Source organism: Hippoglossus stenolepis, chromosome 1 (genome assembly GCF_022539355.2).
Source record: "Hippoglossus stenolepis isolate QCI-W04-F060 chromosome 1, HSTE1.2, whole genome shotgun sequence".
In the NCBI taxonomy this organism is placed as follows: Eukaryota; Metazoa; Chordata; class Actinopteri; order Pleuronectiformes; family Pleuronectidae; genus Hippoglossus; species Hippoglossus stenolepis.
In genome coordinates this window covers 203,096-215,358 of record NC_061483.1, presented here as the reverse complement: position 1 = coordinate 215,358, position 12,263 = coordinate 203,096, and the positions used below count along the sequence as shown (strand labels likewise).

At 43.1% G+C, this 12,263-nt stretch overlaps 5 protein-coding genes across 7 annotated transcripts in view; 2 read left to right on the top strand and 3 right to left on the bottom strand.

The window, feature by feature from the left end:
• serinc4 (serine incorporator 4) overlaps positions 1-299 on the bottom strand; it is a 28,127-nt gene extending 27,828 nt beyond the window's left edge. Inside the window, exon 1 of the mRNA XM_035180944.1 lies at positions 103-299. Coding sequence (XP_035036835.1) covers positions 103-255 — 153 coding nt within the window. The 5' untranslated portion in view covers positions 256-299. The remainder of the gene's footprint in view (positions 1-102) is intronic.
• LOC118105716 (ras GTPase-activating-like protein IQGAP1) overlaps positions 1-12,263 on the top strand; it is a 331,334-nt gene that overhangs the window by 117,954 nt on the left and 201,117 nt on the right.
• hypk (huntingtin interacting protein K) lies at positions 707-2,931 on the top strand. The gene is made up of 4 exons (XM_035181533.2): positions 707-913; positions 2,162-2,217; positions 2,352-2,403; positions 2,736-2,931. The coding sequence occupies exons 1-4, from the start codon at positions 752-754 to the stop codon at positions 2,829-2,831; spliced, it is 366 nt and encodes a 121-aa protein (XP_035037424.1). The 5' UTR covers positions 707-751; the 3' UTR covers positions 2,832-2,931.
• mfap1 (microfibril associated protein 1) lies at positions 2,996-6,978 on the bottom strand. The gene is made up of 9 exons (XM_035181136.2): positions 6,823-6,978; positions 6,568-6,655; positions 5,915-6,131; positions 5,688-5,826; positions 5,402-5,589; positions 4,826-5,095; positions 4,577-4,736; positions 4,147-4,236; positions 2,996-3,504 (listed from the first exon to the last, which is right to left on the bottom strand). The coding sequence occupies exons 2-9, from the start codon at positions 6,647-6,649 to the stop codon at positions 3,325-3,327; spliced, it is 1,326 nt and encodes a 441-aa protein (XP_035037027.1). The 5' UTR covers positions 6,650-6,655; positions 6,823-6,978; the 3' UTR covers positions 2,996-3,324.
• On the bottom strand, positions 10,267-12,236 carry hddc3 (HD domain containing 3). 3 transcript variants are annotated; one of them, XM_035181414.2, is made up of 4 exons: positions 12,009-12,236; positions 11,296-11,351; positions 10,723-10,959; positions 10,267-10,478 (listed from the first exon to the last, which is right to left on the bottom strand). In XM_035181414.2, exons 1-4 carry the CDS (start codon positions 12,145-12,147, stop codon positions 10,416-10,418), a joined length of 495 nt encoding a protein of 164 aa, XP_035037305.1. In that variant the 5' UTR covers positions 12,148-12,236; the 3' UTR covers positions 10,267-10,415. The 3 variants fall into 3 exon arrangements, with proteins under 3 accessions (XP_035037305.1, XP_035037143.1, XP_035037217.1); XM_035181252.2 differs by having other exon boundaries at positions 10,719-10,959; positions 12,009-12,229; XM_035181326.2 differs by having other exon boundaries at positions 10,719-10,959; positions 12,036-12,222.

The following is a 12,263-nucleotide window of genomic DNA, read 5'->3' as shown; positions in this document are numbered from 1 at the left end:
TCACAGTGAATTAAAGGTTCTTCACAAATACAATTATTTGGCGTCTTTCTCGTCTTTTCTTGATCTCAACATCTTTTTAAAATAAAACATGGAGATTCTCACCTGTCTCTGGACCCAGTGTCCCGTCATCTCTGTGCTGAGGCCTGAGCCAATCAGAGCGCCACGCGGTGGTGCGTCATAGAGCTGGATGAAGGCGTTGGGGGGGATGACCACGTCTCTCCAGCCCCGGTACCATTCCTCCGCCTGCTCACACATCTCCTTTAGAATGAAGACACTGATGTCAGCGTTAAAGACACCAGCAGGTTTCTCTTTCCTGTTTAATCTGATTATCGTGGGTGGACTGAAACAGCTCAAGCTCACCAAAGAGCTGGAAAAGTCTGGAGACACAGGAAATGTGTTCCAGTGTTGGAAGGGCTGTTTGTATTCAAGTGTAAACCTCTTATGAGAGACAGGAATAGAAGGAGGAGACAGAATCTGTAATCCGGACAGTTAGAAGTCAACATAATCCACTTATTGTCTTTTCTCCATCATCTGTAGGACGATAGCAAGATAATAATGCATCACTTCGTTCATATATAAATGACCTGGAGACGCATCACAGAGATATAATCACCTCGTTGTTTTCCTGCTGTTCCACAACCTGGCCGTACGTGGCGGTATCGCAACTTTAGGCTGATTTTCCAACCGACAATTAAATGAAAAGCAGTAGAAGAAGAACCGTCCTTCTGGTTCCGGTCTCGCTGGAGCAAACATGGCGGCCGAGGGAGATGTCGATCTGGACCTGGAAGCTGAGGAGAACTGCACCGGGAAGCCGGCGGAGAAGCCCCGCAAACATGACAGCGGGGCCGCGGACCTGGAGAGAGTCACGGACTACGCGGAGGAGAAAGAGATCTCCAGCTCCGACCTGGAAACGGTGAGAGCTAGCGTTAGCATAGCAACATGCGGCCACCGGCATCTGAGCACACCAACGCTTCACTGTCCAAACATACTAACGCTTCACTGTCTAAACATGCTAACGCTTCACTGTCTAAACATGCTAACGCTTCACTGTCTAAACATACCAACGCTTCACTGTCCAAACATGCTAACGCTTCACTGTCCAAACATGCTAACGCTTCACTGTCTAAACATCTTCACTGTCTAAACATGCTAACGCTTCACTGTCCAAACACGCCAACGCTTCACTGTCCAAACACGCTAACGCTTCACTGTCCAGACACGCCAACGCTTCACTGTCCAGACACGCCAACGCTTCACTGTCCAGACACGCCAACGCTTCACTGTCCAGACACGCCAACGCTTCACTGTCAAACTCCGCTTACTGTCAAACACGCAGCGCTTACTGTCCAGACACGCTTCACTGTCAGACACGCTAGCGCTTCACTGTCCAGACACGCAGCGCTTCACTGTCCAGACACGCTAACGCTTCACTGTCCAACACGCTAACGACTGTCAAACGCTCGCTTACTGTCCAGACACGCTAGCTACTGTCGACTGTCAGACACGCTAACGCTTCACTGTCCAGACACGCCAGCGCTTCACTGTCCAAACACGCCAACGCTTCACTGTCCAGACACGCCAACGCTTCACTGTCCAAACACGCCAACGCTTCACTGTCCAGACACGCCAACGCTTCACTGTCTAAACATGCCTTCACTGTCTAAACATACCAGCGCTTCACTGTCTAAACACGCTAACGCTTACTGTCTAAACATACTAACGCTTCACTGTCTAACACACTCACGTCAGACACGCACCCACGCGCCATCTAACACGCACGCTGTCAACAACGCGTCTAAACATTTCAAACAGCTACGCCAAACACGCTAACGCTTCACTGTCCAGACACGCTAACGCTTCACTGTCCAGACACGCTAACGCTTCACTGTCCAGACACGCTAACGCTTCACTGTCCAGACACGCTAACGCTTCACTGTCCAGACACGCTAACGCTTCACTGTCCAGACACGCTAACGCTTCACTGTCCAGACACGCTAACGCTTCACTGTCCAGACACGCTAACGCTTCACTGTCCAGACACGCCAACGCTTCACTGTCCAGACACGCCAGCGCTTCACTGTCCAGACACGCTAACGCTTCACTGTCCCGACACGCTAACGCTTCACTGTCCCGACACGCTAACGCTTTCTTCTCATTCCAGGCGATGTCAGTGATTGGAGACAGACGGTCACGAGAGCAGAAAGCCAAACAGGAAAGGTAAGAGCATTCACAGTGAGAAACAAACCTGTTTATTCCTCCTGGATCAACATGCTGACATTTGTAATCTGCAGATTTTTCGTTTCATACCTTCCTGAAATTACATGTTTGTCTGGTCTTTTTTATACTTTCAGAGAAAAGGAGTTGGCCAAAGTCACCATCAAGAAAGAGGACGTAGAACTAATTGTAAGTCTTTGACTCTGGGAAGTTCTTTGCACGCCTGTTATTTGATGCGTCATAGCCAGAAGTATATGGATACTGGAACATTTCATACCAAAACTCATGGCCGTTCATCTGTTGGTAGTTTCGTGTTTCTTGTAGAACTTCCAGGGCTCCACACTGCAACTGGTGTTTTGTTTTATATCATCGTCACGTGAAATACCAGCAGTGAATGTGTGCACCCAGTCTGAGGAGTCTGGGAGCACACACGCCTCCAACATGAAACTAATCGGTTGTGCAGATGTCAGTTTGTCGTCGAGCACTGTTTGACCTTGTCTCTCGTTCTGTGGATGTTGCAGATGTCTGAGATGGAGATTCCGAGGGCGGTGGCCGAGCGCAGTCTGAGGGAACACATGGGGAACGTGGTGGAGGCTCTGGTCGCTCTCACTAACTGAACATTTACCAAATGGACTTTCAGTGAACCTGAACTGATCCCAGTGGTTAAACTGCAAATCCTTTTTTTTCTCTTTTTTTAAATAAAAGGTTGATATTTGGCTTTCCTCCTCTTTACCTGAGATTGAATGTCACACAATTTCAATACGTTTCAACAGATAAAAAGTTTTTAAAATGATGAAACTTCAGATTTTATTTGCAAATAAATCAAGGGTCAAGACCTGTACTTTAACAAAAATAGAAGAAAAGAGTTTAGGAAATCTGCAACATGTTATAAACTGATATTTACATTTTCTTTGCTTTAAAACTGAAGATTTCTGTGATGTAGCTCAGAATTTGTTCTGCACATGCACAACGGAAAACTATCTGCATCTCTAAGTCGGGTTGACAAACCAATGCAGAACTAGGGTTCATTTTAAATGGTGCAGCAGAACCAGTCTGTCTGGTTTCCGTCCACAACAAAGTCCAGGGAAGAGAATCTGTCTGACATCACATCTAAGTCTTCCTCTTATTCACCGTGGGCCGGTCGAACACGTCCCTCACACCTGCCGCCTTCTGCTTAAAGAACTTGCTGTTCTGAGCACTCTCCTGGGCCCAGGCCGAGTCGAACGACGTGGTGTCCTGGTCCACCAGGTGGGTGTACTTGGTACGTCCAGACCGACCAAAGTTTTTGACCTTGAGGAGAAATCAAACCAGAAATTGGGTCAAATCTAGGACGCGAAAGAAATCCTTTGTTTGAAAGAGATTCCAAACATCCGACTGGTCAAGTTACCCTCAACATTAAAAAGATCGGTGATCAAACAGGAAAGAGTTTTGGTTCAAGACAGAAGAAAATCTCAAAACTTTTAAAACAGGCCTTTTGAATTTCATGTATATTTAAGTGAAGCCACAGATCACGGTGGATTCAATTCTTTAAAAAAAAAATTTAAACGTGTCACTGTTGAATGTTACATGTACATAGATTTTTTTTTACAGTTTTAGGAAAAGATTCAATTGTGGAAAAAGTTATTGATTATAGGGCAAGATTTAGCAAATTGAGTTTAAGCAGCCAACATGGTTTTGCTGTTATAAGTATAATATTTTAAAATAGGGTTAGGGGTTAAAAACTAAGATGTTCATCCATCTCACTGTTATCAGACTCTTTCAATTTCTATCCCCCAAAAAATGTAAAATGTTCAGCAGCAAACTGACTCGTCCGCCATGTTTTCACTTCCTTTCTCATTTTAAAATTAAACCTACTTTACAACTACTGTATCGTAGTGTTCAACCCTCCAGGCCTGTTACACAAAACCAGCAGAGCGAAAGAAAGCAGCATACCTGCATGACTTTAGGTAAAATGGTTTTGTTGAAATGATCCTCCAGAGTGGGAGCGCTGAAATCTCTCTTGTACACGCCTTCCTCCTCGTCCTGCAACACACACCACATGTTAACAGTGATTACTTATTTACTGTCAGTAGAACCACATCAAACCTTAAATACTTCTGTGTTAAAAGAAGTGTTCCGAGTGGACAGTGTTACACAATGTTCATACAGATGAATGATGCAACTTCCCACCGACCACAGCGTTTGTTGCACTTTGGATAAACATTACATTGTTTGGTTACTTTTTGTGCATCAGCGGTAGCGTCACCAGTTTTCTTATGCTGAACTTATAAAGTTGGTATAATAAAAACTAATAAATGAATCATAAAATAAATAAAAAGAACTTCAGCTCGTAAGATCAGATCCGTAGTGAATCCTGACTCACCATGAAGAAGGCTCCTCTGTGATAATACTTCTGGAGAAACTTGTATTTTCCTTTAGACGCTTTGTTAGTGACGAGTTTGCCGCTGTTGCGCAGCTCGGCCCTGCGCTCCTCCTCTGTCAAGTTATGGAATCTCTCGATTTCAGCCTTCTCCTTCTCCATGCTGAAGATAAACACACACATCAACACTCAGTGACAACGAAAACACTGAGCTCATTTACATGTTCCTGTAAAACATCCGTGTTTACTCACACTTCTCTGGCCTCTCTGTCCCTCTTAATGCGTTTCAGCTCTCTGACTTTCCAGGCTTCGTATTCTTCCTCCTCGTTCTCTCCGTCAGTGTCCAGAGCGTCCAGAGCAGCCAGTGTGCGACGGTTCTCCTCAAACTCCTTCTTGGCCTCCTCCTCCACAATCTTGAGCGTGTAGCGCCGTCGGTCTTCCACCTGCTTCTTGGCCTCGACCTCCAGCTCTCTCTGCCTCAGCTCCTCTGCTTCACGCTCTGCCACTGTGATTCGGTCCTTTCTGTGGCACGAACCGACAGAATTGTTACCTCATATCCATGGTTTTAATTTTAGCAGCTAACTTACTGGATGTAAGTTGATCAGTTTGCTCAAATGTTTTAGTCTCTCCAGTTATAAGATCTATTCTCCAATCAACTCATTTTAAAGTGGGAGAACTCCAGACTGAAGGTGGGTTTCTGTGGTTTTCTGTGTCCTGATCTGGTAAAATGCTCTCTAAACAGCTGACTCAGGCCTTTTCTCCACATGATGTAGACAAAGAAAGTTGCCAGAACATTTGTGGTTTGACAGTTTCTGTTTCAGTTCATACTTGCGGATGAAGACGGGTTTGAGTCGCGGCTCTGCCTCATCCTCGCTGTCTGTGTACTCTTCATATTCAGACTCAGATTCAGACTCCTCCCCCGACTTCCCTTCCTCCTCCACCTCCATCACCTCCATCTCCTCATTCTTTCGTTCCTCTGCACGCTGCCGCATCATTGCTCGTCTCCTCTCAATTTCCTAGACAGAACGACAAACTCCAAGTTAAAAACTCCTATTAATATAATGACCTAGAAATTTGTAAAAAAATAAAAATGTTAACAGCAGAGCTAAATAACCTCGTCATCCACTTCTTCCTCTTCCTCCTCTTCCTCCTCACTACTCTCCTCGTGCTCTGGGTGCCACGTGCCTTCATCTGAGTCCTCGCTGCTCTCAGCAACAACCTCAGGCTCTGCGATCTGTCTGTGTCTTGCAAGTCTGTGGAGAAAGAAACTACATTTTTAGCAACACAAACTTCGTGCTCATATTAGTCGACTCAGACCAAATATAAAGAGCGGTGCAATACCTCTCCTCCACGTCTTCAGAAACACGGTTGAGCAGACGTTTTAGACGCGGGTCAGAGACGTCCTCTTCCTCCTGCTCCATCTCTGGCTCCATTTCTTTTCCTTTCTTCACAAACTGGAAGTCCTCGTCTTCTTCATCAGACGACTCCATCGGTGCATAGTCAGGACGTTTACCTGACACGTACCTCTTGACCTTCACCTTCTCCATGGAGAGCTCACCTGGGATATAGAGACACCAGTGATGAGTTTGGTCCTGAGGCTTCGGTCACTAACACAGAACGTTACGATGTTTCTTTGAATCCGTTTTACCTGAAATAATATTCATCTCCTTTTGGAGATGCTTCATTTCAGTTTTTGAAGCTGATGCTAACCATTAGTCAACGAATCAACCATAACAAAATCATACTTAATGATTTTATAATCAATAATTTGTCAAGTATTATATGCCAAGAAATGTACCAGGGTAAATGTAATTAAGTATTTGTATGTGTACTACACGGAAACCACTTTACATGTAGAAACTTTGTATAAACAGCTGATCTAATGATGGAGAATCAGAACAGTCAGAACACAGCTAGCTGCAGCTAGCACGCCGCTAGCCTAGCCGCTAGCCTAGCCGCTAGCCTAGCCGCTAGCCTAGCCGCTAACATCGCACCTTTCTCGTTCCGGACCGGGACGGCTCCGGCCGTGGACTGGATCGGCGGCAGCTTCATGTTGAGCGCGTCGTGGCTGGACATGTTCGCCTGGTGAGAGGAAATGAAATATAACCAAGAAACACGAAGATTAAACCTTGGTAACTTCCGGAGCTGGTCAGAGACAACAAACTACAAACTGCGAATAACGAAGACTAACTTCCGGAACTGGTTAGAGACAACAAACTACAAACTGCTAATAACGAAGACTAACTAACCTGCGGAACTGGTCAGAGTCAACAAACTAAAAAGGTTTTTCACTTCGAGACAAACAACCAGATCAAAGTCGCCTCTGAGCAGCGGAAGTGTTTCCTCGTCAACGGACAGGAAGTGGATTTGTTCCTATAGCATTCTGTCAAAGGTTCCACCCACAGGTTCCACCACAACACATCACACCACAACACAACACATCACAACACACCACAGACTAAAACACAACACATCACAGCACAACACAACACATCACAGCACAACACACCACAGACTAAAACACAACACACCACAACACATCACACCACAACACAGCACAACACATCACAACACACCACAGACTAAAACACAACACATCACAACACAACACATCACATCACAGCACAACACATCACAACACAACACATCACAACACACCACAGACTAAAACACAACACATCACAACACATCACAACACAACACATCACAACACACCACAGACCAAAACACAACACATCACAGACTAAAACACAACACATCACACACACCACGCCTAACACAACACATCACAGCACAACACACCAGCACAACACACCACAGACTAAAACACAACACACCACAGACTAAAACACAACACATCACAGCACACCACTGCATCAGCACAACACACCACAGCACACCACGCACAACACAACACACCACAGCACATCACAGCACAACACACCACAGCACAACACAACACAGACACACATCTCACAACACATCACAGCACAACACATCACAACACACCACAGACTAAAACACAACACATCACAACACACCACAACACATCACAACACATCACAACACAACACAACACATCACAACACACCACAGACTAAAACACAACACACCACAACACACACAACACAACACATCACAACACACCACAGACTAAAACACAACACACCACAACACACCACAACACAACACATCACAACACACCACAGAGACTAAAACACAACACATCACAACACACCACAACACACCACAGCACACCACAGACTAAAACACAACACATCACAACACACCACAGACTAAAACACAACACATCACAACACATCACAACACACCACAGCACACCACAGACTAAAACACAACACATCACAACACACCACAGCACACCACAGACTAAAACACAACACATCACAACACACCACAACACACCACAACACGTCACAACACACCACAGACTAAAACACAACACAACACACCACAACACACCACAACACACCACAACACAACACAGCACACCACAGACTAAAACACAACACACCACAACACACCACAACACACCACAACACACCACAACACAACACAGCACACCACAGACTAAAACACAACACACCACAACACACCACAGACTAAAACACAACAAAACAGAATACAACTCAATACAACACAGCACACCACAGACTAAAACACAACACACCACAACACATCACAACATACCACAACACATCACAACACACCACAACACATCACAACACACCACAACACACCACAGACTAAAACACAACAAAACAGAATACAACTCAATACACCAAACCAGCCAGTGGTGTGGGTGTGGATCAGTCTTATATCTATTGAGTTTAAAAACTTCTAAGATTCTTTTAGTTTTTCTAAGATAATCAAATCGTTTTATATAAAACTTGTCTTCTGAGTTGTTTTGTAGGATATCTCTAAAATCTAAATTTACTTGAATCTAAAGTTTGACTTTCTACCTCATATTTCAGACACTGTAATGTAACGTGATGAACTGTTTCCCACAGTTATGATTGTTTCTGCCTCCTTTCCTTTAAAGATGCTCTTAGTCTTTACTGAAGCTGGAGGACACATCAGTGCATCTTATTTATTAAACCCTTTGACACACAACATGGGTCAAAAGTGACCCGGCTCACTTTTTCTTTTCTATATCAATCAATCAATCAATCAGATTTTATTTGTATAGCCCATATATCTTTGCAGAAGATGAATTTCATCTTTCAGTATTTCAGGTATTCCCCAATTAACTTGTTTTTGATCATCACAAATCCTTATTAAAATTGTTCCTTTGTTATCTTTTGAATATAAATCATCTTTGTATTACTGCCCTTCTAATGCACAACATGGGTCAAAAATGACCTGTGTTCCTTTTCCTGTGTTATTTCATGCTTGACTGTTTCTTTGCTATATGTTTGAAATAAATGTATTTTATCATTTAATATTTAAGTATTCATTAAATGTCTTGTTTTTGATTACCACAAATCATTATTATCCTTCTTCCTTTCTTACTTTATAAACAAACGTAAATTGTGTATTTCTACATCCCTTTTACACCGTGGGTCAAAATGACCAGTACACTTTGTATTCACTACGGAACACCTCACATTCATTTCACACAGCTGCTGCACATCTGATGCATGTGGGTCTTATTTTACATCCATTACTAGTGACAAAGACAAATATGTACAATACTAACTAGCTGTTAGCTAGCTAGCTTCTTTTCTGGCTAGCGCACCATAGCTAGATCAACAAAATAAAACCTGAAATATAAGAGTACATACTTAATAGACTGATTGATATGCATTTGAAAATATGCTTTTGATTTTCTTTATCCAGTGTTAGTGTGGCTGGTCGCAGTCATTTCAGACTCATGGTTTAATGGTCATTAAGATGCTGGATGAAGAACAGGATGAGGAAGATGAGGAGGCAGTTCTTGATTCTGAGTCTGAAATCTCTGATGCTGAGGACCTACACTTTGTTTTACAGGATCAAGCTGGAGTTGTGGGTGAGTCTTGGAATCCAGCTCTGCTAACTGAAGGAAGAATAAACTATAAAAGAATATAGCAGAGAAACACCCAGCCATGATGACATAACACAGGAAATGAATACGGGTCCTTCTTTGACCCATGTTGGGCATTAGAAGGGTTTGAATAGCTTGCGTATCAAAGGGTTAATCCATTTATATTGTTATTATTTTTCACAGCCTTCTTTAGGTTTATCTGTCATTTCATTTACCTTAACACCAACACCAGTATCCATAAAGAATTACTGTCAGGCCCATCACTTGACTTCTGTATAAGGTTTGCTCTATTTCAATCAAAATGTCTGCAGGCTAATTTAATATAAAATTCTGAATTATAATTGCTACTCCTACCTTATTGAATAAATTCTGTGATGCATCTGTATAAACCTGGATATAACTGCAGTAACTGTCAATACGTACCTGTATTATATTGAAAATAGCTCTATCCTCATTTTTCATAGTGTGACATTTTAGATGGAATTTATTTATTCTAGAAATATGTTTCCTTCAACTATCTAATACTGATTCATTCGTGACGTCACTACAGCAAAGTTTAAACATAAGCTCCCGTATTTAGTGTTTAGATGAGTTTTAGTACCAAGACATAAAAAATAAAAAGTCCCAGCAAAATAATACAACTAATAAATAAGAAATTAAGATTTATTTCCATTTTTTTAATTAATGAAGTTTGAATGTATTTGGGAGGGAATTGTTCAGTTTTCAGTCAGGTTGTTGAGACTCGTCTGTGTGTGAACAGCTCGTCCAGCTTCTCCTCCAGAACCGAGCTTGTCCCTCTCAGGCCTTTAACCACTTCTGAGGACCAATCAAAATACTCCTGCACCCGCGCCGCTGTCCAACCTACACACACGCACACGCACGCGCGCACACACACACGCACACACACACACAGGGATAGGGTAACTAAGTACACTGTGAAGGACTGGTACTTTTACAGACAGTATATTTTTCAGATGTGTGAAGCTTTTTCTTCTCTTTTTGTTTTATTCACGTTACACTGAATCAATATTTTTGTCATCATGAATTGTAGTGAAGCTCTTTAAAAACAACAGAACAGCATAGTAGCAGTGACGTGCTGACCGACAGGTGTGCAGCGGTTCAGGTCCCTCAGGTTGTACAGTTTATCAGCCAGTTTGACCAGTTTGGCCTGACGACTGCAATGAGCCGCGTGTTCCACCTGCAGACGCTTCCTCTCCTGTTTGGGTAGACTCTTGTCGTCAGTCACCTCCTGGACGATATGAGCCACGGTCGATCCAAACTTGTTCTCGAGCTCGGCGTGCGTGGTGTCAGTGTCCTCCACGGTGTCATGAAGCAGAGCAGCCTGCGGGCGGGACATGTACAGTACAGTGACTAAGGCCCTATTCACACCTGCTCTTAACATCTGTCCTGAGAGATCTGATCGTGGTCAGCGTGTTCACTTCCTGCTCTTTATGCAAATAATCTTTAATGTTTTTACAAAGTTTAGTTTACAGATGTGTCTAATGACAATGTGTGTGTGTGTCAGCAGTGGGTGAGAGAGGAATGAATGAATTCTTCTACTGAATGAATTCTTCCACATTCTTCTACTGTTCACACAGTAGAAGAATGTGGCCACATGTTTGTCAGACACCCTCAGGACAGATGTTGTACCAGGTCTGGAGTCCGAGTAACAACATACCTGCAAAACCTCAACGTCTGTGATGCCTCCTTCATGGCTCAGGATTCTTGCTACTCCTTAAAGTACACACACACACACACACACACACACACACACACACACACAGTATAGTAAAGTCATCACTACAAACACAGTCTGAATCAAACTCATATTAAAGGTTAAGTTTTCCTTTGATGAAGAACAGTGAGTCTCCTGATTCACAAGGATCATTTCAAATCTGATTTTAACATCTACACATTTTTATATCTGGAGTTTAGTTCAGTCTGAGTTTATCTCACGATTCAATCATAAGATGTAACTTTATACACAGTGTATGGTCAGAACAGTGAACTTAAAGGTTAACGATCATAAGATGTAACTTTATACACAGTGTATGGTCAGAACAGTGAACTTAAAGGTTAACGATCATAAGATGTAACTTTATACACAGTGTATGGTCAGAACAGTGAACTTAAAGGTTAACGATCATAAGATGTAACTTTATACACAGTGTATGGTCAGAACAGTGAACTTAAAGGTTAACTATCATAAGATGTAACTTTATACACAGTGTATGGTCAGAACAGTGAACTTAAGGTTAATGATCATAGATGTAATTTATAATGTATGTGAAGTAAAGGTTAATGATCATAAGATGTAACTCTATGAAGTCGGTGGATCCAACATGGCAGATGTTGTTTCCGCGGGGACACGGACGGATGACCGAGCCGCACCTGAAGTCACGGCGGTAGAGGACGTACCGATGGGATGGTTGATATACGGAGTTTCATCCGCATCTTTACGTCGCTGGTTGCGATGTTTCTCTGCAGAGAAATGAACCGTCTCCAGCAGCAGGAGCGCGTCTGAACTCATGGTGAAGAATCAACTCACAGGAAGTAACCACTGCGTCAACTGTCGCACCAACGGAAGTAGAGGGTCCATTGGTTTGAAGAGTCCGGGGGGAAACAGCTGTGTTTAGCTCCAGAAGC

What these genes read in the sequence shown, in the direction of transcription:
- hypk (XM_035181533.2), top strand. Translation starts at nt 752, where the DNA reads ATGGCGGCCGAGGGAGATGTCGATCTGGACCTGGAAGCTGAGGAGAAC. An exon ending in CAGAAAGCCAAACAGGAAAG is followed by an intron (nt 2,218 to 2,351) that starts GTAAGAGCATTC and finishes TTATACTTTCAG; the next exon opens with AGAAAAGGAGTTGGCCAAAG. An exon ending in AAGAGGACGTAGAACTAATT is followed by an intron (nt 2,404 to 2,735) that starts GTAAGTCTTTGA and finishes TGGATGTTGCAG; the next exon opens with ATGTCTGAGATGGAGATTCC.
- mfap1 (XM_035181136.2), bottom strand. Translation starts at nt 6,649, where the DNA reads ATGTCCAGCCACGACGCGCTCAACATGAAGCTGCCGCCGATCCAGTCC. An exon ending in AAACCCGTCTTCATCCGCAA is followed by an intron (nt 5,096 to 5,401) that starts GTATGAACTGAA and finishes TTCGTGCCACAG; the next exon opens with AAAGGACCGAATCACAGTGG. An exon ending in TTTTACCTAAAGTCATGCAG is followed by an intron (nt 3,505 to 4,146) that starts GTATGCTGCTTT and finishes TTTCTCCTCAAG; the next exon opens with GTCAAAAACTTTGGTCGGTC.
- hddc3 (XM_035181252.2), bottom strand. Translation starts at nt 12,147, where the DNA reads ATGAGTTCAGACGCGCTCCTGCTGCTGGAGACGGTTCATTTCTCTGCA. An exon ending in CAGACGTTGAGGTTTTGCAG is followed by an intron (nt 10,960 to 11,295) that starts GTATGTTGTTAC and finishes TCCCGCCCGCAG; the next exon opens with GCTGCTCTGCTTCATGACAC. An exon ending in GAACCGCTGCACACCTGTCG is followed by an intron (nt 10,479 to 10,718) that starts GTCAGCACGTCA and finishes GCGTGTGTGTAG; the next exon opens with GTTGGACAGCGGCGCGGGTG.